We start from the raw sequence: 27,530 nt of genomic DNA, 5'->3' as shown, positions 1-27,530 counted from the left end.
GTGAGGATCCAGCAATCCCACCACTGGGTACGTAGCCAAAGGAAATGAAATTAGGATGCCGGAGAGAGATCTGCACTCCCATGTTTATTGCAACACTGTTGACAATAGCCAGGATACGGTAGCACCCTGAGTGTCCATCCGTGGATGGATGTGTAAGGAAAATGTGGTCTGTGTCTACAGTGGAGTACTATTCAGCCATAAAACAGAATGAAATCCTGCCATTGCCAGTATCAGAACTCAATAATGGACAGCATTCTGTGAAGTGAAATAAGCCAGGCACAGAAAGAAATGCCACATGATCTCACTCCTAGGCAGAGTCTAAAAAAGTTGATCTCATGGCGGTGGACAATAGAATAGTCGTTACCAGAGGCTGGGAATGGAGATGTCGGGGAAATATTCATCAGAGAATGTGTATTTACGGTTAGACAGGAGGAATCAGCTCGAGAGATTATTGTACAGCCTGGTGACTCGAGTTCATCATGATATATTCTTGAACATTGCGAAGAGGGTAGACGTTAAATGCCCTCACCACAAAAGTGATAGCTATGTCATTGTTTAATGAACACATTTGTTCATAGTACATTACTATGTAGTGCATTTGTTAATTAGCTAGATTTAATCTTTCCACAACGTGCATGTACTTCAGAACATCAGATTGTATGCATTAAATACGTACAATTTATGTCCATGTAAAAAAAAATTTGAGGCCAGGCATAGTGGCTCACACCTGTAATCTCAGCACTTTGGGAGGCTGAGGCAAGAGGATCACTTGAGCCCAGGAGCTCACTATAGGCAACATAGTGAACCCTCCCTCTACCAAAAATACAAAAAATTCGCCAGGCGTGGTGGTGCATGCCTGTGGTCCCAGCTACTTAGGAGGCTCAGGCAGGAGGATTTCTTGAGCCCAGGAGGTAGAGGCTGTGGTGAGCCATGTTTGCACCACTGCCCTCTAGCCTGAGCAACAAAGTGATACCCTGTCTAAAAATAAAAATAAAAACTGATATATTCGTATTAGCTAAAAGGTGGCCCTGAAGGAGCTGCTTTTAATAGCTTGGCTGAAAAACAAAGCCCATCATAGAAATGACTCATGGACACAGATATTTGTTCTACATATTATTGTGTACCTTGTCCTTCTTGAAGTTCACATTGTATATTTCAGACAGTTGAGATTAAGTCATTTAGTCAGTAAAGGGGGCCTACTGTGCACCAGGAACTCTGCTAGGCCTCAGGAATGTAGCAGTAAACTGGGATGAATGTAGTCACTGGCCTCACTGAGCCAACACAGTTTCTCTTTACGTTCACGTGTATGAGACTGAGTTTCTGGAGACAAAGGCTCATATCGTGCTAGGTTTTTGTAGTCCCGGGCTCACAACTTGAGTTGTCTTGTTCACCCTTAGTTCCCTGGAGCCTTGGCACAGTCCTAGCCAGCAGTGGGCATTCCGTAAACATCTGTGGAATGAGTGTGTTCTGGCCGGAGTCTCCGTGGTTCTTCCCCAAGGATTTCAGGTGGTGTTTTGATCGTGCTGGGCGCCACCGAACAATCCGCAGGTGCTTAGTTATTGCATCCATGCCTCCTGACAGTTCCTGTGCACTTTGTCATTTCTGTCTTTGCAATTTCCCTTCTCAAGTGTTAGGATTTTCATTTTTCGTTTTCCTTTATATAACCCATTGAAATCACACCTTCATGTCCAGGTTAGATCCTTCTTTGTTCATCTCCAGGTCTCATTACAGCACTTTTTTTTTTTTTTGAGACAGGGTCTTGCTCCGTCACCCTGGCTGGAGTGCAGTGGTGCCATCTCAGCTCACTGCAGCTTCTGCCCCCCAGGTTCAGGCGATTCTCCTGCCTCAGCCTCCCGAGTAGCTGAGAATACGGGCACATGCTACCATGCCCGGCAAATTTTTGTATTTTTAGTAGAGACAGATTTCCCCATGTTTCTCAGGCCAATCTTGAACTCCTGACTTCAGGTGATCCGCCTACCTCGGCCTCCCAAAGTGAGGGGATTACAGGCGTGAGCCTGGCCAGCACTTTTTTTGTTTTTTAAAGACCTCATTAGTCTTAGGAGTAAGATGCTTTCTCCATTCTTCTGTATTCCTTTCACTAGTCTTACTTTAGAATGTCTCAATTCTTGTTTATAATATTTCTGATTTTCACTGTGCGCTGAAACTATTGAGGCAGTGTGCTCCAAACTTGTTGCTTTCTGCAGAGTTAGCCGGCTTTAAGATGTTCTCCTCTGTTGTAGACTCGTTAAAGGTAGGTGCAGAATCTGTATCGGAGTTCCAAAGCTCTTTAGTACTTCATGCTAATTAGCTGCAGTTTTCCTACCTTTGTCTTAGTTGGATTTGTTACTTCACTGACAGCAGAGTTGGCTCCTGTGTGGCGGCGGTGCCGTCGGTGCTCGAGACTGTGTTGTGATGTGGCTGCCTGCCTGAATGTTCCTTGGAGAATAGGTTTGAGATTTTCACCCTGAGACACCCTTAGCTCTAGTCTTGAAAGATTTCAAATGAGAAATGATCCTCAGTTTGCTTTGCTGCTGTTGTAACATTTTGTCTAATCGCTGTTGGTCCGTGGTTTTGGCAGCATCCTGAATGATTTTTCTTAATGAGTCCAAGACTGAATATGGGGATAATGTAAAACAAAGACCAGGAAGAAGAAATATGGATCCAGAATTACCGCACACGAAGAAGACCTAAGCAGCATTGCTCATTGCCATTTCTAGTGTTTCGGTATACAGAGTCAGAGAGTTTTTAAAAAGGGGAGTATGGCAGTTTTTTCTACGGCTAAATTTAGCCATTGCTTTGGAAAATCAGAGTGGTACAGCTTGTGCCTTATCTCCACCCGGCCCTTACCCTTCCCTCTGCACTTGGACATCTTAAACGGCTTGCCAGGGAGGAGCAGCTTAATATACTCTCGTGGCCCCATTTATTCTGGGAGGGAATTAAGTGACTTCATTTTCCCTGTCCTTCTGAGCTTCCTAAAAAATTTAGGAGACTTCCTAAGCAGCGCTCACAGTGCTCTACCGAAATAGTTGCAGGCATGCCTCCTTTGCCTCCTCAGCTCTCCCTGCCGGGGCAGCCAAGGGCTGTAAGTGGAATGAGAGATGGATGGCAGCGGGGGAGCACATGTGCACTTGAGCTACAAATAACGTGTTTTAAAATAGCAGATGGTATTTGACGATTGCTTCTTCATTCACTTACCTGCCAAGGCAAAACTTTTTCTTCTCCTCTGGCAACAGGACCCAAGGTGGCTCAGTTCAGCAGTTGTAATAACGAGTTCTCGTGTTTGCTGATATTATTCATTAGCTGATGTGCAGGCATTTATATTCATGGACACTTTCTGGGGCTGTTCTAGAAGGTGTTTCTTTTGTTTAACCCAGTTGAAACCACATGTTATACAACAGTTGAACCTGGCTGACTTGTTAAACATTTTGGTAACTAACGAAAGTCACTCCTTTCATTGTGGGAGGTTGCCAGTCATTTGTATTCCAAATAGTCCATTTTTCTCTTGAAAAGGGGGAACATCTCAAAGTTAGGGGTTGGGTGTGTGTTTGTTTGTTTGTTTGTTTGTTTTTGAGATGGAGTCTCGCTCTGTCACCCAGGCTGGAGTGCAGTGGCCTGATCTCGGCTCACTGCAAGCTCCGCCTCCCAGGTTCACGCCATTCTCCTGCCTCAGCCTCCCAAGTAGCTGGGACTACAGGCGCCCGCCACCACGCCCGGCTAATTTTTTGCATTTTTAGTAGAGACGGGGTTTCACCGTGTTAGCCGGGATGGTCTCGATCTCCTGACCTCGTGATCCACCCGCCTTGGCCTCCCAAAGTGCTGGGATTACAGGCGTGAGCCACCGTGCCCGGCTTGTTTTGTTTTTGAGGCAGAGTCTCACTCTGTCGCCCAGAGTGGAGTTCAGTGGTGCGATCTCAGCTCACTGCAACCTCCCTCTCCCGGGTTCAAGCAATCCTCCTGTCTCAGCCTCCTGAGTGGCTGGGACTACAGGCACCTACCAACATGCCTGGCTAATTTTTGTATTTTTAGTAGAGACGGGGTTCACTGCATTGGCCAGGCTGGTCTCGAACTCCTGACCTCAAGTGATCCGCCCATCCCAGCCTCCCAAAGTGCTGGGATTACAGGCATGAGCCACCAGGCCAAAGTTAGGGATTGGTATTTTTCATGCGAAACTCTGTGGCTATAGAAAAGTGGCACTGCTGGGAAGTTCCAGTGTGTGCCTGTGAAGTCAGCTCATTCCCAGCCTTGCTTCCAGAGTCTTCACCATAACTGCCTGGTTTCCTTCCCTGAGTTGAAAGCAGACCACAGCCAGCCGGGCAGACATGCTTGCTTTCCCATTCAGCTCTTCTGGGCTTGGATCATTTTGACCATCCTCTCTTGCCCCTGGACAGGTGATAAAACTGCTCATTGGTGTATGAGCCACCTGGACTGCACTTTGGGGTATCGGAGGCTGCTCAGGGTTCTTGCCCCAGAGTTTGGATGACCTCATCAATAAATAGGCTTCCAGGAGTTTAAATGAGAAAATAATCCTTTCCGCACGCCCTCACTCTCTGGATGGTGCTAGGGATACAAGACACGGTCCCTGCTTTCAAAAAGCTCACATTCTAGCCTCTAGCAGGAATGACAGGTAGGAAAAGAACTATCCCTTCATTTGCTCAATACTGTTAGGACCCAGGGCAAAATGTGGAAGGTTTACAAGGCATAGCGGAAAGAACATTGGTCTGGTGTCCAGTCTGTGTTCAGATCTCTGCCCTGATGCTTATAAGTGGTTGCTCTTGGGTAAGTAACAGATTTTCTTAGCATCAGCTTCCTCATCTGAAAATGAAGGGGAAAATCTTTCTTTCAGAGTCATTTTGAGGATTCCACATAATCCATGTAGAATGTCTGGCTTACTGTAGATGTCCAGTAGCTGCTATTATTATTATTAATAATACTGGAGTGATGTCTGAGCCACATTCGGAAGAGTTAAGAAGCTCACCAGGTAGATGAGGGGAAAGGTGGGCCTTGGCAGAGGCCCAGAGGTAAGTAAAATTCCTGGTCGTGAACCAGGAATTTTGGAGAACATTGAGTTATGAGAGAACTCTAAAAACGTAGTCTGGGACAGTTGTTAAAGAACAATCCATTCCGTATCACAACAAAGAGTTTACATTTTATTTTGTATGTTCAGGAGGAGGGATTGATTTTACTTTATTTTATTTTTATTTATTTATTTTTTTGAGACAGAGTCTCGCTCCATTGCCCAGGCAGAAGTGCAGTGGTGAGAACTCAGCTCACTGCAGCCTCCACCTCCCAGGTTCAAGCGATTCTTCTGCCTCATCCTCCCGAGTAGCTGCGATTGCAGACATACACCCCAACCCAGCTAATTTTTTGCATTTTTAGTGGAGATGGCATTTCAGTATGTTGGCCAGGCTGGTCTTAAACTCCCGACCTCAGGTGATCCACCTCACCTCAGCCTCCCAAAGTGTTGGGATTACAAGTGTGAGCCACCACGCCTGGCCAGAGGAGGGACTTCATGTTTTAAACTAAACTATCTGATAAAATTTCAGGAACCACCGCACAGTGTATTGCTTAGTACAACCAGGAACATTAATTAGGTTTGAAGATTGAAAGTGAGTTGTGTAAAATCTAGAGGAAGCAGCAGGTGCTGCTGGGGCCTGAGGGCCTGGGAAATCTGGCCAGGAGCTGGTTTCCTGGCGTAGACACTTTCTCACTCACAGCAGACGCCCAGACACTCGGGATTCTCCACTTTTACAGCAGCAAATCCCAGCCCTTCTAAACTTAGAACACACTGTGGGTGTCTGATTTCATGAAATTGTCTCTGTCTTTAAAACATTGCAAAGGAATTTTAAACATGTAAGTGAATATTAATTTGGGACATTTTAAAGTGAGTCCCTTTGAAGGCTAGGAATCCCTGTCAGAGAAAGAGGAAAAGATGTCCCCTGACTGTGCTGTGTGACACTTTGTGGAACAGCCCTAATGGAGAGGGTAGGATGGGGCCGACCCAGCCAAAGGGAATCCGAAGCCCCAACTAACCATTCCTTGACCCTTGGGCCAGTTGTTGGTTGCAAGAGTTTTTTCATCTTCTTCTCGATCGTTGTAATACTCAAAGCTATTCTGGGATTATGAGTCTCTTTCTATTTATACTTATGCTTTCTAATATTGTTGGAAACTAGCAATTGAAGTATAATGTAAATGAATATACTATTATACTATACCCTCTGCTTATACTTTTGGGATACAGGAATTAAACCTGAAGATCTCTTTTTTTTTAGTTTAATATGTCAATAAGGTTTCTTTTCAGCATTTCATCTATCGGTTTATTATAGCTAGGTAACACACAGTTACTTTCATCATCGTTTAATCTATTTTTAAAATGCCAGCTGGGCATGGTGGCTCATGCCTGTAATTGCAGCACTTTGGAAGGCTGAGGCAGGCAGGAGGATAGCTTGAGGTCAGGAGTTCAGGACCAGTCTGGGCAACATAGCAAGACCCCAGCTCTAAAAAAAAAATGCCCTCAGAAGGCTCTAATAAACACTGCAGTGCTATATTAGACACAGAGACATCAGTAGGAACTCATGTTTACATTATTGTGTATACAGGTTGATACAGAAATAACTAGAGATAAGTGTACATACATGGATTATTATACATACATATATTTCTTAGCTCTGCTCATCGAGAAAGCCTGGAAGCAGTGATACCTCAATAGCAATGAACACTCAGCACTCAGATCTTGGTTTCTCCAATAAAAAGAACCAAAGCTCCACTCCTTAGAGAAATGGACAGTTCTAGGGCTGGCACGGGGAAATGAAAGATGAATCTGGAGCATCTTGTAATGCCAGAAAGGAAGGAAGTGCTAAAAGGAAGAAAAAAGGATGAGGGCACGTCAGAGGGGCACAAGGGTCAGCCAGAAAGAGCTCCTGATGGACAAAGCTCGAACACTCGGAGCCACAAAATAAATAACAGTATCAGGTTGTGACCCAAAGTTTAGAATAAATGTTCAGGAGTCCATACTGATATATATAAGTGATTGACTAAATACATTAAATAAGGACAAATCTTACTTACAAGAGAACTCCAAATAATACATGTAGATACTCCCCCATCTGCAGGGTGGAACTTAGTTACCTGCTTGTTGTTGGGACTGGACTTAGTGACTTAGTTCCAAAGAATGGAAAGAGAAAAATTGTAACTTCACAGTAGAGAAATGTGGCAAACATTGCCTTAACCAAGTGATGGAGGTTGACCTCACCAGGACATCATTATACCCTCTGATTGTATGTGATGAGCAGGGCGCCTCACCTCTGGTGCTCTTCCTAAAAACCCAGAACCCAGTGTAAGGATTAGAAAACACCAGGCAAACTTAAGTTGAGGGATGTCTACAAAATACATGACCAGTATTCTTCAAAACTGTTCAAACCTTTTTTTTTTTTTTTTTTTTTTTTTTTTTGAGACAGAGTTTCACTCTGTCACCCAGGCTGGCAGGCTGGAGTTCAGTGGTGTGATCTTGGCTCACTGCAACCTCTGCCTCCTGGGTTCAAGCAACTCTCCTGCCTCAACCTCCCAAGTAGCTGGGATTATAGGTGCCCAACACCACGCCCAGCTAATTTTTGTGTTTTTAGTAGAGGCAGGTTTCACCATGTTGGGCAGGCTAGTCTCAAACTCCTGACTTCAGGTGATCCACCCGCCTCGGCCTCCCGAAGTGCTGGGATTGCAGATGTGAGCCACCGCACCTGGCCTGAAACTGTTAAAATCTTGAAAAGTAAAGGAATATGGAGAAACTGTCACAGATCCAAGGATACTAAGGAGACTTCAAAACTAAACACAATGTGGGATCCTGGGTTAGATCCTAGAACAGAAAAAAGACGTTCATGGAAAAAGTGCTATAATCGGATTCAAGTCTTTAATTTAGTTAATAGCTCTAATATACCAATACTAGTTTCTTAGTTTTGACAAATGTCCTGTGGTTACAATAAGATATCATGTTAGAGGAAACTGAGTGAGGGGCATATGGGAACTCTACGATCTTTGCAACTTACTGTAAATCTAAAATTACTCAAAAAAATTTAATTTTTTAACAGTGTTCCCATAGATAGGGCTGGGCAGAAGGCCCAGTCTAATAATAGCTCAGGCGTAAGAGAGCCATATCCCTTAAAAAGATTGCATTTATTAGTTTATTTCATCCTCACAAACAAGAAGATACATATAAACATCCCCATTTTACAGATGAGAAAATTGCGGTACAAAGTGGGAATTATTTTTCCAAAGTCACACAGTGACAGGATTAAACCTGGGGCTCTTTTTTCTACTCCAGTGTTCTTTGCATTGTCTCAGAGCTGCCCAGGCTAAAACTGCTGCTTCCACAAAAAAGGAGTGCAGGGAGAAGAGGTTCACGAAGAGAAGCTTTGAATGAATCGCGAGCCAGACAGCTGCTACGAAAGCCATCAGAATGATTGACTTTTTGTCCGGGAATTTACGTGCGCGTGCATGTCTGGAAGGTAGCGGGAAGAAACTACTGCATGAAGGTGAAGGTATCCTTCCTCATTCCCTGGAACCATTCAGGAAAATAGACTGCTTTAGAGAAGCATGAGAGGCAGAGACAGACACCTGGAAAGACAGCCCATGTTGTCAGCTGAGTAAAGGACAGAGGAATAAAGAGGTCAGATGCAATGGGAATGGTAGAGGAGTACTTGATCCATTGCAGACAGCAGCACAGGTGGCTGGGTTTTAAATCGTTTTCAAGTTTTGCCTGATCTGAGTTGGTGGGGTGCTTGAGAAGAAAATGTGCACCCAGTAATTGTCGACAGAGCTACTGTGGATGGCTCTGGCATGGTTCAGATGAGGTGATGCCTCACGTACCCATGCTGGGTAGGAATCTCGGCTTCTGTCTGAGCAGGTGGTTCTGGGGTCATTCTTTAACAGGCACTTGGGTGGAGGAGAGAGGAGTCATTCTTTCACTGTGGAAACAGTCCAGGGTCTTAGGGCAGCGGTTCTTGAAATGTGGCCCTAGACCAGAAGCATCAGCACTGCCTGGGACCTTGTTAGCAGTGCAACTTCTGGGTCTCACTCAGACCCACTGGACCAAAACTCTGGGAACAGGGCTCAGCAGTCTGTCTTAAGAAGCCCTCTTCAAGTTTGAGAACCACTGGTCTAGAGGAATGGTCACTGGGATGAGCAGAAACCCCCATCTAGGGCAGCACACGGCCTCCAGCCAGGAGCAGGCGGGTGGATCACACACACACACTCACAGCACATGGCCTCTAGCAAGGAACAGGCAGGGGGGTCATGCATGGAGACTCTGCCACTGGAAGGGAAGCTGAGACTCACACCCAGAGGTTCTGCACCAGGAGTAAGACATTATTCAGACCTCACTTTGCCTGAGTCTTTAGATCCAGGAGTTATGGAACTTACCCAGGGGGGTTAAGAGCTGGGGAACCTCAGCCCAGTTGACACTTTATTTTGTGTCGTTGGATACTTCCTTGTCTGTCAAAGGATTTTTTTGCTTCTGCGTTTTCCTGGTCTGCCCTGCTCTTCCATGCCCTCAGAAAGTTTGTCGTTTCGCTGGGGAGGACGTGGCTGACAGCTCAGTGCAGTTCTGGGTCTAACATTCACTTCTGCACCCCGCAGGATGTAAATTATATATATTTATTTGTGGCCTTCTGTGTGACCACAGAAGTTCTATCATTTTTCCCACTTAAAGGTAGGGTATCATTGCAACTAACTTTTGTGAAGTTTGTCTTGATACCTAGAAGGGTCTAAGTAGGTGGCTCCTTATACTGTTTTTTACCAAAGCATGTATGTGTAGAAATATTATGTAAATGTTTATTTTCTTGGGTAAAATGCTTAGGATGGTCGTGTCTGTCTCTGGATTATGCGTCTGTCATCCTCATGTCTTCAACAGGAGGCCAACTTGTGTTACTAGAAACACATCTCTGTGCACCTGTTTTCCGTACCCTTGCCCGGAGTTCACTCGCCGCAGCGAATAATAGAGTGTCTGTTCTGTGATGAAGCAGGAACTTGTTCTTCCGGTGCCATGGATATAGCCTAATATTTCAGGATAAGAACTAAAAATCTCGGAACTACCAGGCAGGAAGTGGAGCTAGAGCAGCTGGCTTTCTTTGCTGGGACCTCTGAAGCCTCCTCTGGCCTTGAGCCACCTCTAAGCCTCATGTGCCCATGGAAACTTGCACTTGTAACTTTTCTTCTGTGCAGAATTTTCTCCCGACGGAGGGGTTCAGCTGCTCCACTCGGGCTGTCCTAAGGACATCCACTTGGAAGCCCTCAAAGCTGACCCTGTTGTCTTTGAAGCATCATGGGTGAGAACTAGGACCAAACTCATCAGCCCCCTAAATCTATGCATTATGCCTACTCCCCCTTCTCCGCCTTTTATTAATTTAAAACTCCAGGTTTGTTTGAGCTGCATAAATTATTTGTTGGTCAACAAAAGAGGACAAGGATATTTTCACTACTGTTCTAGGTCCTCCCTACTGCCTGGTACATAGTAGGTGCTCCAGTGAATATTTGTGCATGAATAAGTGAATTCTTCAAATGTACTTTTTTACTCTAATGATCAGAAATTCTTCTTTGCTTCTGAGTAATTGTATTGCCTGTATCCCGTTATCACACACAGTATACAGTTAAAGCAATGCACAGCTCTCAATTTGCCAAATATTTCACAGTGTTTTAATTATCCTGATAAAGCTATAAAACCAAAACAAGCATAAAGGTGTTGCTTTTGGCTTGCTAGTATGGAGATGTAAAGACCATCATTTTATCCATCTAAGCCTTACAACCCCAAGAGCTGGGCCCTGGCCCTGTGCAGAGGAAAGGACATGTGAGGAGAAAGTCTGTCTGAAGTTGGGCAGCAGAGTGCAGCAGACCTCACTCCCTGGGATGCCAGCTCAGTCATTTGCATTTGAGATTGTTTTTTATTTTAATTATCACTCCCTTCCCCTTTGGAATTGAGAGACTCAGAGATGCCGTTATGCATGATATGATTTTGTTAAGAGGCACATAATTGCTTCTGAGTATTTTCATGAAGTGCTTCTCAGAGCAGCTTAATATCATGCACTCACGGCATAGCAACAGGGAATGCAGCTGGGGAACAAAAGCTGGTCACCTCTGTGGCACACACGGTGTCATTGTGACTGTTGGAGCGGTTGACCAGGAGATGCCGTGGGCAGGGCCTGACTCAGTGATGTCAGGGAAGGTCTGTTTCTGCAGTGTCCGTGCTTGACAGGGGGATGGGCAGGGGACAGCTGATGCGGAGACCGCACTGCAGCACACTGCAGCACAAAGCCACCTCCACGGGCAGCAGGCAGGCTCACTCCAGGCTGACCACAGCTCAGAGAGCGCGTTTGGTGCTTTTCTGCCCCTTTGTCTGCCATGGGATATTGATCTTGGCCACTCAGTTGCAGAGTGGTTCCAGAGTGCTCCGGAACAAGTCAAATGGATACTGAAAACTCGCTCGTCAGATGCAAGATTTGTAGACTCGCAGAAGAAATCACAGATCTGTGGCTGTGGAGGTTTAAAATTCAGTCAAGCCATTTCGATGGGATGCATGAGGATCCCCGAGTAGGTTCTGAGACAAATGGTCGTCTGGCTTAGCAGCATTAGGAATAAGCAGGGGAGTTTATAATATTCCACATAGGGCAACTGCCATGCTGCTTGGAACTAGACTCTAACTGAAGAGTCAACTTCTTAGGCTTCAGATGGAAGAGACCTGTGATCTGCAAGATTTCAGGTTTCTAAAGGAGAGGCATGGCATCTGGAGTAAGGACACCAGCGCCACCTCAGTAATCATCTTGTGTTTTCTGCTGGTGGTCACAGGATGAGAATGGCTGTGTGCAAGTTACCCCACCCAGCGTGTATTCAGTTACTTCCCTGCAGGGAGTTGCCACTGAGTGAGACGCTTAGCGGTGGGATCCTCCAAGTTTGCCTGTGTCTGTCCATCCATAGTTGTGCAATTGGAAGGAAGACGTTATTTTTCACTTCAAAAGAGGAAGTGTCTTTCTTGCATTGTTGTTCCTGGAAGTAGTTTATTAGAAAATAATATGAGAAATCTTTTTTTTTTTTTTTATTGAGACAGAGTCTCTCTCTATCATCCAGGCTAGAGTGTAGTGGTGCCATCTCTGCTCACTGTAACCTCCACCTCCTGAGTTGAAGCGATTTTCCTGCATCAGCCTCCTGAGTAGCTGGGACTACAGGCATGTACCACCACACTTGGTTAACTTTTTTGTATTTTTAGTAGAGACTGGGCTTCACCATGTTGGCCAGGCTGGTCTTGAACTCGTGACCTCAGGTGATCTCTCTCAGCCTCTGAAAGTGCTGGGATTACAGGCGTGAGCCACCGTGCCCAGCCAGAAAATAATATCAAGATTCTTAAAAAGCAGTCTTCCTCTTGCTTTTGTGTTTTGTTTTAGTAAAGTAAAATCAGTTTGATCTGAAGTGAGGACTGAACTGCTGACTGGGTATTGACTGTCTTTTGAGTAGAGCTAAGCTTTCTGGAGAGTGAGAATATTGTCTTCTTCTGGTAAGACTGCCTCATGCCTGTGTGTCTTCTCTGCCCATCACCCTTCCTTCTTCTTGGCATATCTGGTTATACTTCCAGCCCTGGGGCCAAACAGATGGCTTATCTCCATGCGCCTCAGTTTTCTCATCTGGAAAAGGAGGATAATAACAATACTTATCTCATGTGATGGTTGTGAAGAGTAAATGAGTTAGTATCTGCACAGTGACACAGTGGTGCCTGGCATGCAGGAAGCATTCTGTGAGTGCTAGCTGTGCCTGTTGTTTTCTCTCGCATGGAACCGTCGTACGCTTTGCTCACTAGTCTTGGAATTTATAGTCAGGATGGTAAGGAGTGGTGATAAAATATTTCTTTTCCAGATTATCCCTTTGCATAATTCAGATGACTTTATTTTGAAAATAGTTATGTTCTCAACAGTTGGAGGAGAAATATGTGGTCACAGCTGTTCAGTCAGCTTCTACAGACATTGACTTCATTTGTCTAAAGATGATGGTGATGGCAAGCACGCTAACCTAGGATTTATCGTGTTCTGAGCACTTACATGGATTAACAGTCCTCTGAGGTAGATGTAACTACTGTCCCCATTTAAGGGGTGAGGAAACTGAGGCATCAAAGGTTTTGTTCTAAGTTCAAAACTACACAGCTATTATATGGCAGAGCCAGGGCTCTGCATAGTCGTTCACTGTCTGGCTTCTGCACACCTCTAGCTCTATCGTCTCCTGCTCTCCCTACCTCTGTGCTCCAGCCACGCAGTCTTCTGCTCCCTGAATGCCCTGCCTCAGGGCCTTTGCACGTGCTATTACCAGGCCCCAGTTCTGGACATGTTTGGCTCCTTCTCACCATACTGATCAAACTCGAAGTGTCACCTTTCCTGACTTGTCTAAACTCTGTCCCCACCCCATCCCTCCTTATCACATTATGCTGCCTTCTTCACTTACCAAGGTCTGCCTGTGCTCGAGCAGGGAGAGACCTCCCCTGTTTGCTATTGAATAGCTGGCACAGTGTTCCTTAAAATTTGTGAAGTGTGGCCAGGTGCCGGGTCTCACGCCTGTAATCCCAGCAGTTTGGGAGGCTGAGGCGGGCAGATTACTTGAGGTCAGGAGTTCACGACCAGCCTGGCCAACATGGTGAAACCCCGTCTCTACTAAAAATACAAAAAAATGTACCTGGGCATGGTGGCATGTGCCTGTAGTCCCAGCTACTCAGGTGGCTGAGCTAGGATAATTGCTTGAACCCAGGAGGCGGAGGTTGCAGTGAGCCGAGATCATGCCACTGCACTCCAGCCTAGGCAACAGAGTGAGCTTCCATCTCAAAAAAAGTCTCTCTCTCTCTCTATATATATTTTAACATATATATTATTATAGATCATATATTTTATATATGATATGTTATATTATGACATATATAATGTATATATTATATATATATGAAGCGAGTATGGGCAGATCGATTTTCACATCGATTTAACTCCTTATGTACATGGATATGTACATGTACATGTACATATATACATGTACATCTAACGTGTATGCTTGTGTGTGCACACACACGTGTGTGTAAATGCAGGAATGTGGAGAGATGTGTTCTAATCTTGGTAAAGTGGTACAGAATCACAACATGTTTTCTCTTTGAGTTTCAATCCTAGCTCCAACAGTAATTCCTGTTGTTTCTCTGATGTAGAAGTTGAAGTACCTATTTATGTTTGTCTCTGATGAGACACGTGTTAAAAGAAATGTGGGGCTGGGCGCAGTGGCTCACGCCTGTAATCCCAGCAGTTTGGGAGGCCAAGTCGGGCAGATCCCGAGATCAGGAGTTCAAGACCAGTCTGGCCAACATAGTGAAACCCCGTCTCTACTAAAAATACTAAAATTAGCCAGGTGTGGTGGCAGGCGTCTGTCATCCCAGCTACTTGGGAGGCTGAGGCTTGCAGTGAGCTGAGATTGCGCCACTGGCACTCCAGCCTGGGCGGCACCAGGAGACTCTGTCTCAAAAAAAAAAAGACATCAAATGTGGCTGGATATGGTGGTTCATGCCTGCACTCCCGGCACTTTGATTCCTTGAGCCCAGGAGTTTGAGACCGCCTGGGCAACATGGTGAAACTCCATCTCTAAAGAAAAAAAAAGGGCTAAAACAAAAATTAGCTGGGCATGGTGGTGCACACCTGTGGTTCCATCTGCTTGGGAGGCTGAGGTGGGAGGATGGCATGAGCCTGGGAAGTGGAAGTTGCGGGTAAGCCTAGATCACACCACTGCACTCTAGTCTGGGCAACCACGTGAGACTGTCTCAAAACAAAAAGGGGTGTAACATTCTCAGGCACTGAATAATGCTATTCCTGAAGTAAATTATAAAAGCTAGAGCCTGGGTCAGGAAATAAAATTAAAAAAAAATTTTTTTTGTAAAAACTCAGTGTTTTGGTAAAAGAGATACTACCTTTTTTTTTTTTTAATTTGGTCTAACATACCTTCCTTTCTTGCCATGATTGCTTTCTTCTACTAGTTTAATTTAAATTGTATTTATTTATTTTGCTCGCTCTAGAGGGCTCTCTACCAGATCTCATGTCAGGGTTTCCATTGGGGAATTTGACAAAGAAACTGGGGGGCAGGAACCTGAACCTCTTTTTGATCTCTGACAAAAAGATGTTTTCTGGTCCTTTATCCAAGAACTTTGGGCTGCTGAAGATGCCACCATCCTGTGTGAGGTGACAGACTCATGATCGTGCTGGGGAACTCTGGCCTGCAGAGACCTCTCTGTTTTGGTGAAGTTACGAACAGCATTTGGATGCTGGTCTCGCAAGGCGGGCAAGGCCACATGTTGACTGCTTTTCTTCCAGAACACAACCTTACTCTTCCTCCTGCTCTGCCCTAGATAACCAGTTCAGGATGTCCATCCTGGAACGACTGGAGCAGATGGAGAGGAGGATGGCTGAGATGACGGGGTCCCAGCAGCACAAACAGGCGAGCGGAGGCGGCAGCAGTGGAGGCGGCAGCGGGAGCGGGAATGGAGGGAGCCAGGCACAGGTAGGAGGCGGCGCCGATGCTCAGCTCCCATTTCGCGTCATGTTTATGGATTGGCGAGGCAGTGGATGCATCACAGGCCTCTTCTCTGCTGCTGATGCTATCCCTGAATTCAGGCAGAAGGCCTGAGGGAGTACTTTACAGTACCTGTGCTTTTAAGCATTACAATCTGTGCAGTATGGAAGAAGCCTTGGAATGCGGAGCTTCTCAGTTGTTTACCCACCTAATCCTTAAGTTATATCTGTTCATCTCAGAATTCACTACTGAATTACAGGGCAGTGGGAGTTAAGGGCAACCAATTGGAAAATAGATATTAGCTGGGCGTGGTGGTGCACGCCTATAATCCTAGCACTTTAGGAGGCCAAGACGGGAGGATTGCTTGAGCCCGGAGTTCAAGACCAGCCTGGGCAACATACTGAGACCCTGTCTCTCTAAAAAAAAATTTAAAAGTTAGGCGTGGTGGTACATCCCTGTGGTCCCAGCTATTCAGGAGGCTGAAGTGGGAGGATCACTTGAGCCTGGGAGTTGAGGCTGCAGTGAGCCATGATCACTCCACTGCACTCCAACCTGGTCAATAGAATAAGACCCTATCTCAAAAAAAAAAAAAAAGAAAAAAAAGGCCAGATGGTGACTCAGATTCTGCTAAGGTTCAGAATTACCTTAGAATCTTCCTACTTTCTATTCTGTATTTTATCCCTATCTTAAGTATAGCTCTAAAACATAATTGAATTCAGTAATTCATATAAGCCTTTTATAAACTCAAGGTCAATATGAAAAGAGCCCAAAGAAAGTGTTTATGTAATGATTCAGTGTAGAATGACATTATACATTACAGCATCTTTCACAGACTTTCTGTAAGTTCCATGAAGAATGTATGATATTGCCAAATACAGGTCAATTACCAAATATTGTTTCAGAGTCCCATTGGTCTTGAAGGTTTTATATACATTTCATTTAGGAAGTTCATTTTGGGGAAGTCTCCCAGGGAGAAATTATTTCTCAGGGAACCCTAAGATAAATTTAAAGGAGCTGATGGTATTTTTTATTTCCACTACTCAGTCTTTGCAAAAAAAAACCTCAAATAACGACCCCTCTTTCTCTTCAAGACAAATTATAATTTCCTTTACACAGTTAAGTTTTTAGGTGAATATTTTTGGTTTTATGAACCTCATAAATATCAAGTATTAGTAACATTTCAAATAATGATAGGTTAAAATAGCATCATATGTCACACCCAAAAAGCTAGCCTCTTTCCTCCTCACATTTTCATATTGCTCCCCCGTCTTCAGAAATCAGCAGGAAAGAAATGACTTGGCAAACAGTAAAATATTATTAAGGCTAAGATAGGCTTCTTTTTTTCCTTTTTGACATGGAGTCTTACTCTGTCGCCCAGGCTGCAGTGCAGTGACACAATCATGGCTCACCGCGACCTCCACCTCCCAGGTTCAAGTGACTCTCCTGCCTCAGCCTCCCTAGTAGCTGGGATTACAGGCGTGTGCCACTACGCCCAGCTCATTTTGTCTTTTGAGTAGAGATGGGGTTTCATCATGTTGGCCAGGCTGGTCTCAAACTCCTGACCTCAGGTGATCCACCCACCTCGGCCTCCCAAAGTGCTGGGATTGCAGGCGTGAGCCACACACCCAGCCTAAGATAGGCTTCTTTTTCACTTGATAGTACTAGATTTTGTTGTTGTTGTTGTTGTTTATTGTTGTTGAGACAGAGTTTTGCTCTTGTTGCCCAGGCAGGAGTGCAATGGCACAATCTCGGCTCGCTGTAACCTCTGCCTCCCAGGTTCAAGTGATTCTCCTGCCTCAGCCTCCCTAGTAGCTGGGATTACAGGCGTGTGCCACCATGCCCAGCTAATTTTGTATTTTTAGTAGAGATGGGGTTTCTCCATGTTGGTCAGGCTGATCTTGAACTCCTGACCTCAGGTGATCTGCCCACCTTGTCCTCCCAAAGTGCTGGGATTACAGGCATGAGCCACTGCGCCTGGCTGATAGTACTAAGTTTTATAAAAAACGTAATCATTAATTTACCTCATGGCTCACATAAGAGATCTCCTTAAAATGCTTTTTCTTTCACCAACAAAAGTGGCATAAAAGGAATGGTATGTGGCCAGGTGCGGTGGCTCAAGCCTGTAATCCCAGCACTTTGGGAGGCCGAGACGGGCGGATCACGAGGTCAGGAGATCGAGACCATCCTGGCTAACACGGTGAAACCCTGTCTCTACTAAAAAATACAAAAAACTAGCCGGGCAAGGTGGTGGGTGCCTGTAGTCCCAGCTACTTGGTAGACTGAGGCAGAAGAATGGCGTAAACCTGGGAGGCAGAGCTTGCAGTGAGCTGAGATCCGGCCACTGCACTCCAGCCTGGGGGACAGAGCGAGACTCTGTCTCAAAAAAAAAAAAAAGGAATAGTATGTAATGTCATTTTAAAGTTCAGCCACCACGCAACTGGCCTAGAATCTCATCCCTTGTTAGCCACTATTGAATATCTTTTCATCAGTTTCAGTTGCCTTCAGTAAATGTCTGTGTTTGCCATGCAGGATAGAGACATGGCTGTTTTTGTTTAATACAAAATAAAAAATTTCCTTTCGTTCGTGTCTGGTGTGTGTGAAATGGCTGTGCCTTGGCCTTTTGAGTCAAGGTCAGTTTGTGGCATGTTGGGTTCGCCTAACTCTGCTCCTGTAGGTGTTTTTACAGCTCTGATGGGGCCGACGTAACAATCCCATCATGTGCCTTTTTTATTTTGGGAGGCATTTTTTCCACATTTAAAAATAAAAATCCGCGAGGAGGCATAGGATTTCTGTAGTAAGTAAAGTTTATGGAGTATATTGCCAGAAAAAAAAATAGTACTTTTTAAATAACACCAGAGATACAAATTAGCCTAGAAGTGCCATTTATTTGGGGAAGTGTTAAACATAAAACTGCTGTCACAGAGACTCAGATAAGCTGTTGAAGTTTACTAACTTTGATTTTATTTTTCTTCCGTTACAACTGAGTCATAGGAAGTAACCCATGTGGTTAAAATTAGTAAATTTCTCTTTCCTATAGCCCTTATTGTTATTAATAATGCTTAAATTTCAAGATCTCTAAATGCTCTCCTCAGTATCCTTTTTACTTTATACAAAGGACTGGATTATTATTAGATACTTTTAGTCATTTCTTTAAGGAAAAAACAATCCACATCTAAGTGATCTAATTCTCCTTCAGAAGAAGCAAGAGGCTGGGCGCGGTGGCTCATGCCTGTAAACCTAGCACTTTGGGAGGCTGAGGCGAGCAGATAACTTGAGGTCAGGAGTTCGAGACCAGCCTGGCCAACATGGTGAGACCTGTCTCCACTAAAAATACAAAAATTAGTTAGAAATCGCTTGAACCTAGGAGGTAGAGGTTGGAGTGAGCCAAGATCTTGCCACTGCACTCCAGCCTGGGTGACAGAGTGAGACTCTGTCTCAAAAAAAAAAAAAAAAAAAAAAAAGAAGCGAGAGAGTGAAAGAGCCACTATACCCGCCAGTGCAAACATTAGGAAGGCTATTCTGCTCCACTGTCTCATAACAGTTTACTGTCTACAGGAAGGCTAGAGCCGAGCGACTTTTTTTTTCTAAGGCTATGTACGCTTTCCCCAAGATGAATCGGCATAAAGTTCCTAATCAGAGTGTCAGCCGTAATAGATAGACTTGTGTCTTTCGAGTTGTGAACTTCAGAGAGGTGCTACTGAGCTGAAGCTAAGCACATTCTAGTCTCAATTTCATGGACGGTTCTTGGGGTTTGGGTTTTTTTGTTGTTGTTGTCATTTTTTGAGACAAGGTCTCGCTCTGTCACCCAGGCTGGAATGCAGTGGTGCGATCACAGCTCACTGTAGCCTTGAACTCCCCAGGCTCAGGCAATCTTCCCACCTCAGCCTCCCGAGTAGCTGGGACTACAGGTGCACACCACCACACCCAGCTAATTTTTGTTTGTTTTGTTTTTTACTTTGAGACACAGTTTCGCCCAGGCTGGAGTGCAGTGGCGCAATCTTGGCTCACTGCAACCTCCGCCTCCTCAGTTTAAGTGATTCTCATGCCTCAACCTCTGAGTAGATGGGATTACAGGTGCCCACCACCACACCTGGCTAATTTTTGTATTTTTAGTAGAGACGGGGTTCGGGTTAGGGTTGGCCAGGCTGGTCTTGAACTCCTGACTGCAAGTGATCTGCCCACCTCAGCCTCCCAAAGTGCTGGGATTTCAGGCATGAGCCAGCATGCCCAGCCAGTTTCTTTATTTTCAGTGTTTTCCGTTTTCCGTTGTGAGTTTCTCATCGTAAAGCATTTGTTTGCCCTACATCAAAGCGCTGATGGGGTGGAAGGCCTTTAGTCCTGAGGTCGTAACGTGCGCTCTTCCGTGACAGTGTGCTTCTGGGACCGGGGCCTTGGGGAGCTGCTTTGAGAGCCGTGTGGTCGTGGTATGCGAGAAGATGATGAGCCGAGCCTGCTGGGCGAAGTCCAAGCACTTGATCCACTCCAAGACGTTCCGCGGAATGACCCTCCTCCACCTGGCCGCTGCCCAGGGCTATGCCACCCTAATCCAGACCCTCATCAAATGGCGGTAAGGCTGTGGTGCAGCTGGCTGGGGGTCAGCCTCACGCGTCCTCGCTCACATTCTTCCTGAGCACTGCCACCCGCAGAAGAAATCTCCCCGTTCGGTCCGCTTTATAGCCGGCGAGCAAAGGGCTTTGTCCTAGGACAGTTTCCAAGGGAGTTTTATGAACTTGTTCCCAAGAAATACCCAGTAAGATAATAATTAAATGTTGGATTTGTTATTTTCTTTGAACTCCTAGCCAAATGGAGTGTCCACGCTGCCCTGGGACTCTGTTTCTTCACCATGGGGATGTTATATGCCCAGTTGGGTTTCATCTTGGTGGGGTTTTATAACACTGTGGTGTTTCCTTTTAACGGTGATGAATAATGTGATAATTTCTGGTGCTCTCCCTTATAGTACAAAGCACGCGGATAGCATTGACCTGGAACTGGAAGTTGACCCTTTGAATGTGGATCACTTCTCCTGTACCCCTCTGGTAAGGAATGGATTCACGTAGCCCCCTCGCCATCCTTCCAGCCTGGCATCGGATGTGCCTGGTTCCCACTGTTGTCTCTTGCTGACAATGGCATGTTTTGGAGATACTATGGGAATCTTCAGTGGCCCCACCGAGATTGCCAGCAAGGACCAGTTTGTCAATTGGCACCAATGGCAAAAGTCAGGTCTGGTCTTGACCTCTGATTGAGAACACTTGCTGTGTCTCCTTGTCTTCTAGATGTGGGCGTGTGCCCTAGGGCACTTGGAAGCTGCCGTCGTGTTGTACAAGTGGGACCGTCGGGCCATCTCAATTCCTGACTCTCTAGGAAGGCTGCCTTTGGGAATTGCCAGGTCACGGGGTCATGTGAAGTTAGCAGAGTGTCTGGAGCACCTGCAGAGAGATGAGCAGGCTCAGCTTGGACAGAACCCCAGAATCCACTGTCCTGCAAGCGAAGAGCCCAGCACAGAGAGCTGGATGGCCCAGTGGCACAGCGAAGCCATCAGCTCTCCAGAAATACCCAAGGGAGTCACTGTTATTGCAAGCACCAACCCAGGTAAGAATTCAGAATCATGACATCTCAGAGCTTGACAGAGATCCCGTTTGCTTTCATGCAGCTGCCCTCAGCAAAGTCCATAGGATAGTCACAAACATTTCCGAGTTTTTGTTAATGTTTCTGATTTTTCCTTAAGAATGCCTAGTGCTGCCCCCTCCCCCAGTACAGAAGAAAGTAGCAAAAGTTCTATGTTCATGCAAGAAATACATAATTTTGGAGGAGGATGATCTGAATCTGATGTATGCTCCTGGGGATATTGAAACGTTAGGGACGGGTCTTGAGTTCCGGCTTTGCGCTTGGTGTCTCTCAGGCATAGAGAAAGTGTTGAATCTTTAGGATTCCTAGTTGTATCTCCTGTCCTGACTATCCTTTCTACTGTACTTTTCAGAGCTGAGAAGACCTCGTTCTGAACCCTCTAATTACTACAGCAGTGAGAGCCACAAAGATTATCCGGCTCCCAAAAAGCATAAATTGAACCCTGAGTACTTCCAGACAAGGCAGGAGAAGCTGCTTCCCACTGCACTGAGTCTGGAAGAGCCAAATATCAGGAAGCAGAGCCCTAGTTCTAAGCAGTCTGTCCCCGAGACACTCAGTCCCAGTGAAGGAGTGAGGGACTTCAGCCGGGAACTCTCCCCTCCCGCTCCAGAGACTGCAGCATTTCAAGCCTCTGGATCTCAGCCTGTAGGAAAGTGGAATTCCAAAGATCTTTACATTGGTGTGTCTACAGTACAGGTGACTGGAAATCCGAAGGGGACCAGTGTAGGAAAGGAGGCAGCACCTTCGCAGGTGCGTCCACGGGAACCAGTGAGTGTCCTGATGATGGCTCACAGAGAGGTGGTGAATACAGAGCTGGGGTCCTACCGTGATAGTGCAGAAAATGAAGAATGCGCCCAGCCCATGGATGACATACAGGTAAAAAGCAGGGACAGGGTAAGCCCGCAGAGGCCGGGGCGTTACAGTCGCTGTGATCTTTACGGTCAGTTTCCGAAGGTTGTATCGTTTTCTCCCCCGCGAAGCCTTCGAAGTCTGGTCTTGTGCAGAACGTCGTTGGAGTATCTTCTTTCCTTGGGGCCACATTTTCATTTGGTGAATCGGGCACTGGGGATAGGGCCTGAATGCCAGTGACCCTGGTCTCAGCAAAGCCTTCCCTCCTTGTACCAACTCCTCAGAACTCACTCAGGACCCTACAGTACGTCATCTGCTTCCTCCTTGCATTTAGGTTGATTGATTTCACTGTTTTAAGTACTAGTTAGAATATAGTCAAGGCCCTAAAATAGCTAGCACTGGAAGCCCATGGATAGATTTTGAATTATCTGAGTGACCTTGACCGGCATAGCTATCATCTAGCCATTGTAAAGGGCATATATGGCGTGAGGCTCTCAGGAGGGCGGTGAAATATTCCTAAAGCTGATAACTGACTGCCCTTATAATAAATCTAGCAATTCCAGAATCCTTTTAGGACCTTAAAGTTGTTACGGACTAAGAGAATATGTACTGAAATAAACTTGACATTAGCCTAATAAGCAAATTCCATCTATTAAAATATATAGGGGAGGACCATAAGGGCAGCCTAAAAACATGTTTGACTTCCTCTCTTTCCAGCCTCACATTGATGCAACCTGAAACAAATGTAAAAGGGAAAAAAAGACTCAGAATTCAACAGGGCACCCGTGCCTGTAGAAGTGATAGAAGGAGAGGGAGGTGTGTGGAGGAGATCACATGTCCTGGTCAGCACGTCTTGGGAGAGGCCTGATTTCTGAGCCATTCCTGCTCGTTGCATCCCAGGGGCCCCTTCTTGCCAGCCCTCTGCTGTTTGCAGAGGATGAGAAAGAAGCTTGCATGCTCACCAATGTGTTCCCATTTCTGGGGAGTTGTTGGGGGCACCACTTCTGACCTACTGTATCAGTCCGTTCTCACGCGGCTGCTAAGGACATACTCCAGACTGGGGAATTTATAAAGAAAAAGAGGTTTAATGGACTCACAGTTCCACGTGGCTGGGGAGGCCTCACAATCGTAGCAGAAGGCGAAAGTCGCATCTTATATGGTGGCAGGCAAGAGAGAATGAGAGCCGAGCGAAAGCGGAAACCCCTTAGAAAACCATCAGCTCTCGCCGGGCGCGGTGGCTCAAGCCTGTAATCCCAGCACTTTGGGAGGCCGAGACGGGCGGATCACGAGGTCAGGAGATTGAGACCATCCTGGCTAACAGGGTGAAACCCCATCTCTACTAAAAATACAAAAACTAGCCGGGCGAGGTGGCGGGCGCCTGTAGTCCCAGCTACTCCGGAGGCTGAGGCAGGAGAATGGCGTAAACCCGGGAGGCGGAGCTTGCAGTGAGCTGAGATCCGGCCACTGCACTCCAGCCTGGGCGACAGAGCAAGACTCCGTCTCAAAAAAAAAAAAAAAAGAAAACCATCGGCTCTCGACAGACTTCTTCACTACCACGAGAACAGTATTCGGTTATCTCCCCCTGGGTCCCTCCCACAACACAGGGGAATTATGGGAGCTACAGTTGAAGATGAGATTTGGGTGGAGACACAGCCAAACCATATCACCTACCAACCACTGCAGTCGTGGGGAGGACTGCTCAGAAAAATCAAACAATGTTTTAGACAAGAGGCTGGTACATTTCTTCTATAAAGAGCCAAGTAGTGAATATTTTGAGGCTCTATAGGCCTTACAGACTTTGTCCTAGCTACTTAATGGGCCCTAACAGCACCAAAACAGCCTTAGCATTAAATGGAGGAGGGTGACTGTCTCCTAGTAAAACTTTATTTACACAAACAGGCAGCTGGCTGGATTCAGCCTGCCATCGTTTGCCAAATCCTGTTTTACACAATTCCTGATGGAACCCACGCCAGACACCAAAACTGAGCAATCTAGAACTATATTATAAATATGAATATCTAGGACCTTCCCACAGTGGTGGACGTGCCCTCTATCCATGCCGCCCACCGTGGGAGACATTCGGTGCCACATGCGGAATCAGGCACTCCATCAGCATAGCTGTCATCTAGCCATTGTAAAGGGCATATGTATGAAATATAGCCAGTGCAACTCAGGAACTGGGTTTCTAATTTTATTTAAGTTTAAATAGCCATTGGATAGCGCAGCTTTTTAGAAAGTGGTCTTCGCTGAAACAGAGTTCATGCAGGAAATAGAAAATAACCTTTAAAAAATCTACTTCCTATTTTCACAGATCTGTAAGAGAATAACATCTTGCCAAATTAAGAGCGTGCGTCTGTGGAAAAAGCGGCAGTCTAAAGAAAGTTTTTTAGCCACGTGAGAAGATAACACTTAAAAACAATGAAATAATTTTTGAAAATGGCAAAAACCGTTCATAGAGGAGTGAACAATCAAACCAGGAAAACTGAGCAATTATTGATAGTGTGGCTGTATGTGAGAGGCAGTTGTGAGGAAGAGACTCTTTAAATAGAAGAGGAATAATGTTTAAACAGTCTCCTAGAACTAAAATTCTAAATTATTTTAACCAAACCAGGGAAGGTAGAGAAATGAAGAGAGTAAAAGTGTATGAAAGCTCTCTGGTTCAGAGACAGTAATAGATTTTGTTCCACTCGTGATATAGATAGATGTGCACTGGATAGGCTGAAATATGCTAGTTAGAAATGTCAAGTTAGTAGGTAGCATAAAAACGGGCTACAGGCGGGGCGCGGTGGCTCAAGCCTGTAATCCCAGCACTTTGGGAGGCCGAGATGGGCGGATCACGAGGTCAGGAGATCGAGACCATCCTGGCTAATACGGTGAAACCCCGTCTCTACTAAAAAATACAAAAAAAAAAAAAAAATTGCTGGGCGAGGTGGCGGGCGCCTGTAGTCCCGGCTACTCGGGAGGCTGAGGCAGGAGGATGGCGTAAACCCAGGAGGCGGAGCTTGCAGTGAGCTGAGATCCGGCCACTGCACTCCAGCCTGGGCGATCAGAGCGAGACTCCGTCTCAAAAAAAAAAAAAAACGGGCTACAGAAGGACAGGCGTGGTGGCTCATGCCTGTATTCTTAGCATTTTGAGAGGCCAAGGCGGGAGGATCACCTGAGTTCAGGAGTTCGAGACCAGTCTGGCTAACATGGTGAAACTCTGTCTCTACTAAAAATACAAAAATTAGCCAGGCATGGTGGTGGGTGCATGTAATCCCAGCTACTCGGGAGGCTGAGGCACAAGAATTGCTTGAACCTGGTGGTGGAGGTCGTAGCGAGCCGAGATCACGCTACTGCCTGCCTGGGTGACACAGCAAGACTCCATCTCAGAAAGAAAACAAACAAACAGAAAAAAAACAGGCTACAGAATTTCTAAGTCATTGAAGGGGAAAAAAGAAAAATTTGGCCCATTTGGAAAAAGTTCAGGGATGGTAACAAAGGAAAACGTAACTATAGAAATCACAGGAAACGGGAACCTTTTCACACAGGATTCATTCACACTCTAGGAAGTGATAATCCTATTAAAGGGCAGATTTTTGGATTTGGTTTTTTGTTTTTATTTTGATTTGTTTTGTTTTTTGAGACGAAGTCTCGTTCTGTCGCCCAAGTTAGAGTGCAGGGGCGCCATCTCTGCTTACTGCAACCTCCACTTCCCGGGTTCACGCCATTCCCCTGCCTCAGCCTCCCGAGTAGCTGGGACTACAGGTGCCCGCCACCACGCCCGGCTAATTTTTTGTATTTTTAGTAGAGATGGGGGTTTCGCTGTGTTATCCAGGACGGTCTCAATCTCCTGACCTCATGATCTGCTCACCTCGGCCTCCCAAAGTGCTGGCATTACAGGCGTGAGCCACCGCGCCTGGCCTCGGTTTTTTTTTTTTTTTTTTTTTTTTATAAAAGCAAGATATATGCTACTTGTAAGAAATACAACCAAAATGAAATGAAAGAGAAACAATGAAAATGAAATGATAGAGCTATAATAGATAAATGAGTATAAAAAGAAAAAAGATGAAAAGTACAATTCAAAGCAAATTTTATATATATATAGTTTATGAAGAAGATATGACAGTTGCAAACTATTGTATACCTAGCACCATAACCTTGAGACATTACAGCAAATACTAGTAAATACAAAGAAATGTGGACCCACAGTCATAGTGTGCTACTAACAACTAACTCAGAATTTTTTCAGATCAAGTAGATATGAAAAGCATATGAACAAGTTGAACAACAAAATCAGAAGGCTTGATTTCATATGTATTTAATATATGATAGATTTAATATATGATGTATATATAACTATATGCCTATATGTAGTTAATACACATAGCAATTACGTATATAATTGTTCTTTTCAGATATCCAAGACACATTTATGAAAACTGCTCATATACTAGGACATGAAGAAAATTTGAATAAAAATCCAAAGCTACCCATTTAAAAGCTGTCTTCTCTGAGCACAACCCGTGAAATTTAGAAATGAGTGACGTGACTTTTCAGGTCCAGCTGCTGAGAATGTTACTTAAGATGTTTTTACGTTGTTACATGTTTATAAAATGGAGGATTTAGGAAAGTGATTGTAGAGTGACAACCTTTTAGGCTTCAGAAATTCCACCTTGCTTTTTAAATATATTAAATATATATTGAATACTTTCATGGAAAGAGAATAAAGGCAAGATTTACATCCTACTGTTTGAGTCACAAATCAAGAGGGCCAATAGTGAAGGTGAAAGAAAGCTACAATTTTTTTTTTTTTTTTGAGACAGAGTCTTGCTATGTCACCCAGGCTGGAGTGCAGTGGTGCCATCTTGGCTCACTGCAACATCCATCTCCTGGGTTCAAGCAATTCTCCTGCCTCAGCCTCTCTAGTATCTGGGATTACAGATACTGTAAGAAAGCACTAGGCCTGCACCACCATGTCTGGCTAATTTTGGGGGTTATTTTGGGTAGAGGTAGAGACAGGGTTTTGCCATGTTGCCCAGCCTGGGCTTGAACTCCTGAGCTCAGGCAGTCCGCCCTCCTCAGCCTCCCAAAGTGCTGAGATTACAGGCATGAGCTATCATACCTGGCCTAATATATTTTTCTTAAATTTTTAATTTTTATTCTTATTACAAAAACTAATTCTTGTTCTTTGATGAAAATTTATAACATTGTCCACAAGAAGCATTTTTAACAGCTTTATTGAGGTATAATTTACATATGATAAAATTTACCCATTTGAAGTGCACAGGGGATGGCTTCTAGTAAATACACACAGCTGTGCAACCATCGCCACAGTCCCTTTCTAGAAGACTTCCAAGTCACTCCAGAGTGCCCTCTGCCCATCTGCAGTCCATCTCTGCCCAGCCTTAGGCAACCACTGATCTGATTCTATCCCCAGAGGTTTGCTTTTTCTAGACGTTTCATATAAGTGGAGTCACACACCATGCAGTCTACTGTGGCTTTCTCTACTTAGCAGGATG

At 45.2% G+C, this 27,530-nt stretch overlaps 1 protein-coding gene across 20 annotated transcripts in view; it reads left to right on the top strand.

Annotated features, from left to right (window-relative positions):
- Nucleotides 1-27,530, top strand: part of CAMTA1 (calmodulin binding transcription activator 1) — a 975,525-nt gene that overhangs the window by 922,539 nt on the left and 25,456 nt on the right. For 10 of the 20 annotated variants that reach the window (XM_033228530.1, XM_033228532.1, XM_033228537.1 and 7 more), the window contains 5 exons: nucleotides 15,392-15,543; nucleotides 19,926-20,122; nucleotides 20,513-20,591; nucleotides 20,829-21,144; nucleotides 21,533-22,056. In XM_033228530.1, coding sequence (XP_033084421.1) covers nucleotides 15,392-15,543; nucleotides 19,926-20,122; nucleotides 20,513-20,591; nucleotides 20,829-21,144; nucleotides 21,533-22,056 — 1,268 coding nt within the window. Of the gene's footprint in view, nucleotides 1-14,978; nucleotides 15,544-19,925; nucleotides 20,123-20,512; nucleotides 20,592-20,828; nucleotides 21,145-21,532; nucleotides 22,057-27,530 lie in introns of those variants that run through there. The other 10 variants (XM_033228543.1, XM_033228541.1, XM_033228540.1 and 7 more) reach the window with 2 other exon arrangements.

Source organism: Trachypithecus francoisi, unplaced genomic scaffold, assembly GCF_009764315.1.
Source record: "Trachypithecus francoisi isolate TF-2019V2 unplaced genomic scaffold, Tfra_2.0 Lachesis_group12, whole genome shotgun sequence".
NCBI lineage: Eukaryota > Metazoa > Chordata > Mammalia > Primates > Cercopithecidae > Trachypithecus > Trachypithecus francoisi.
This window is presented reverse-complemented; position numbering and strand designations above follow the sequence as displayed.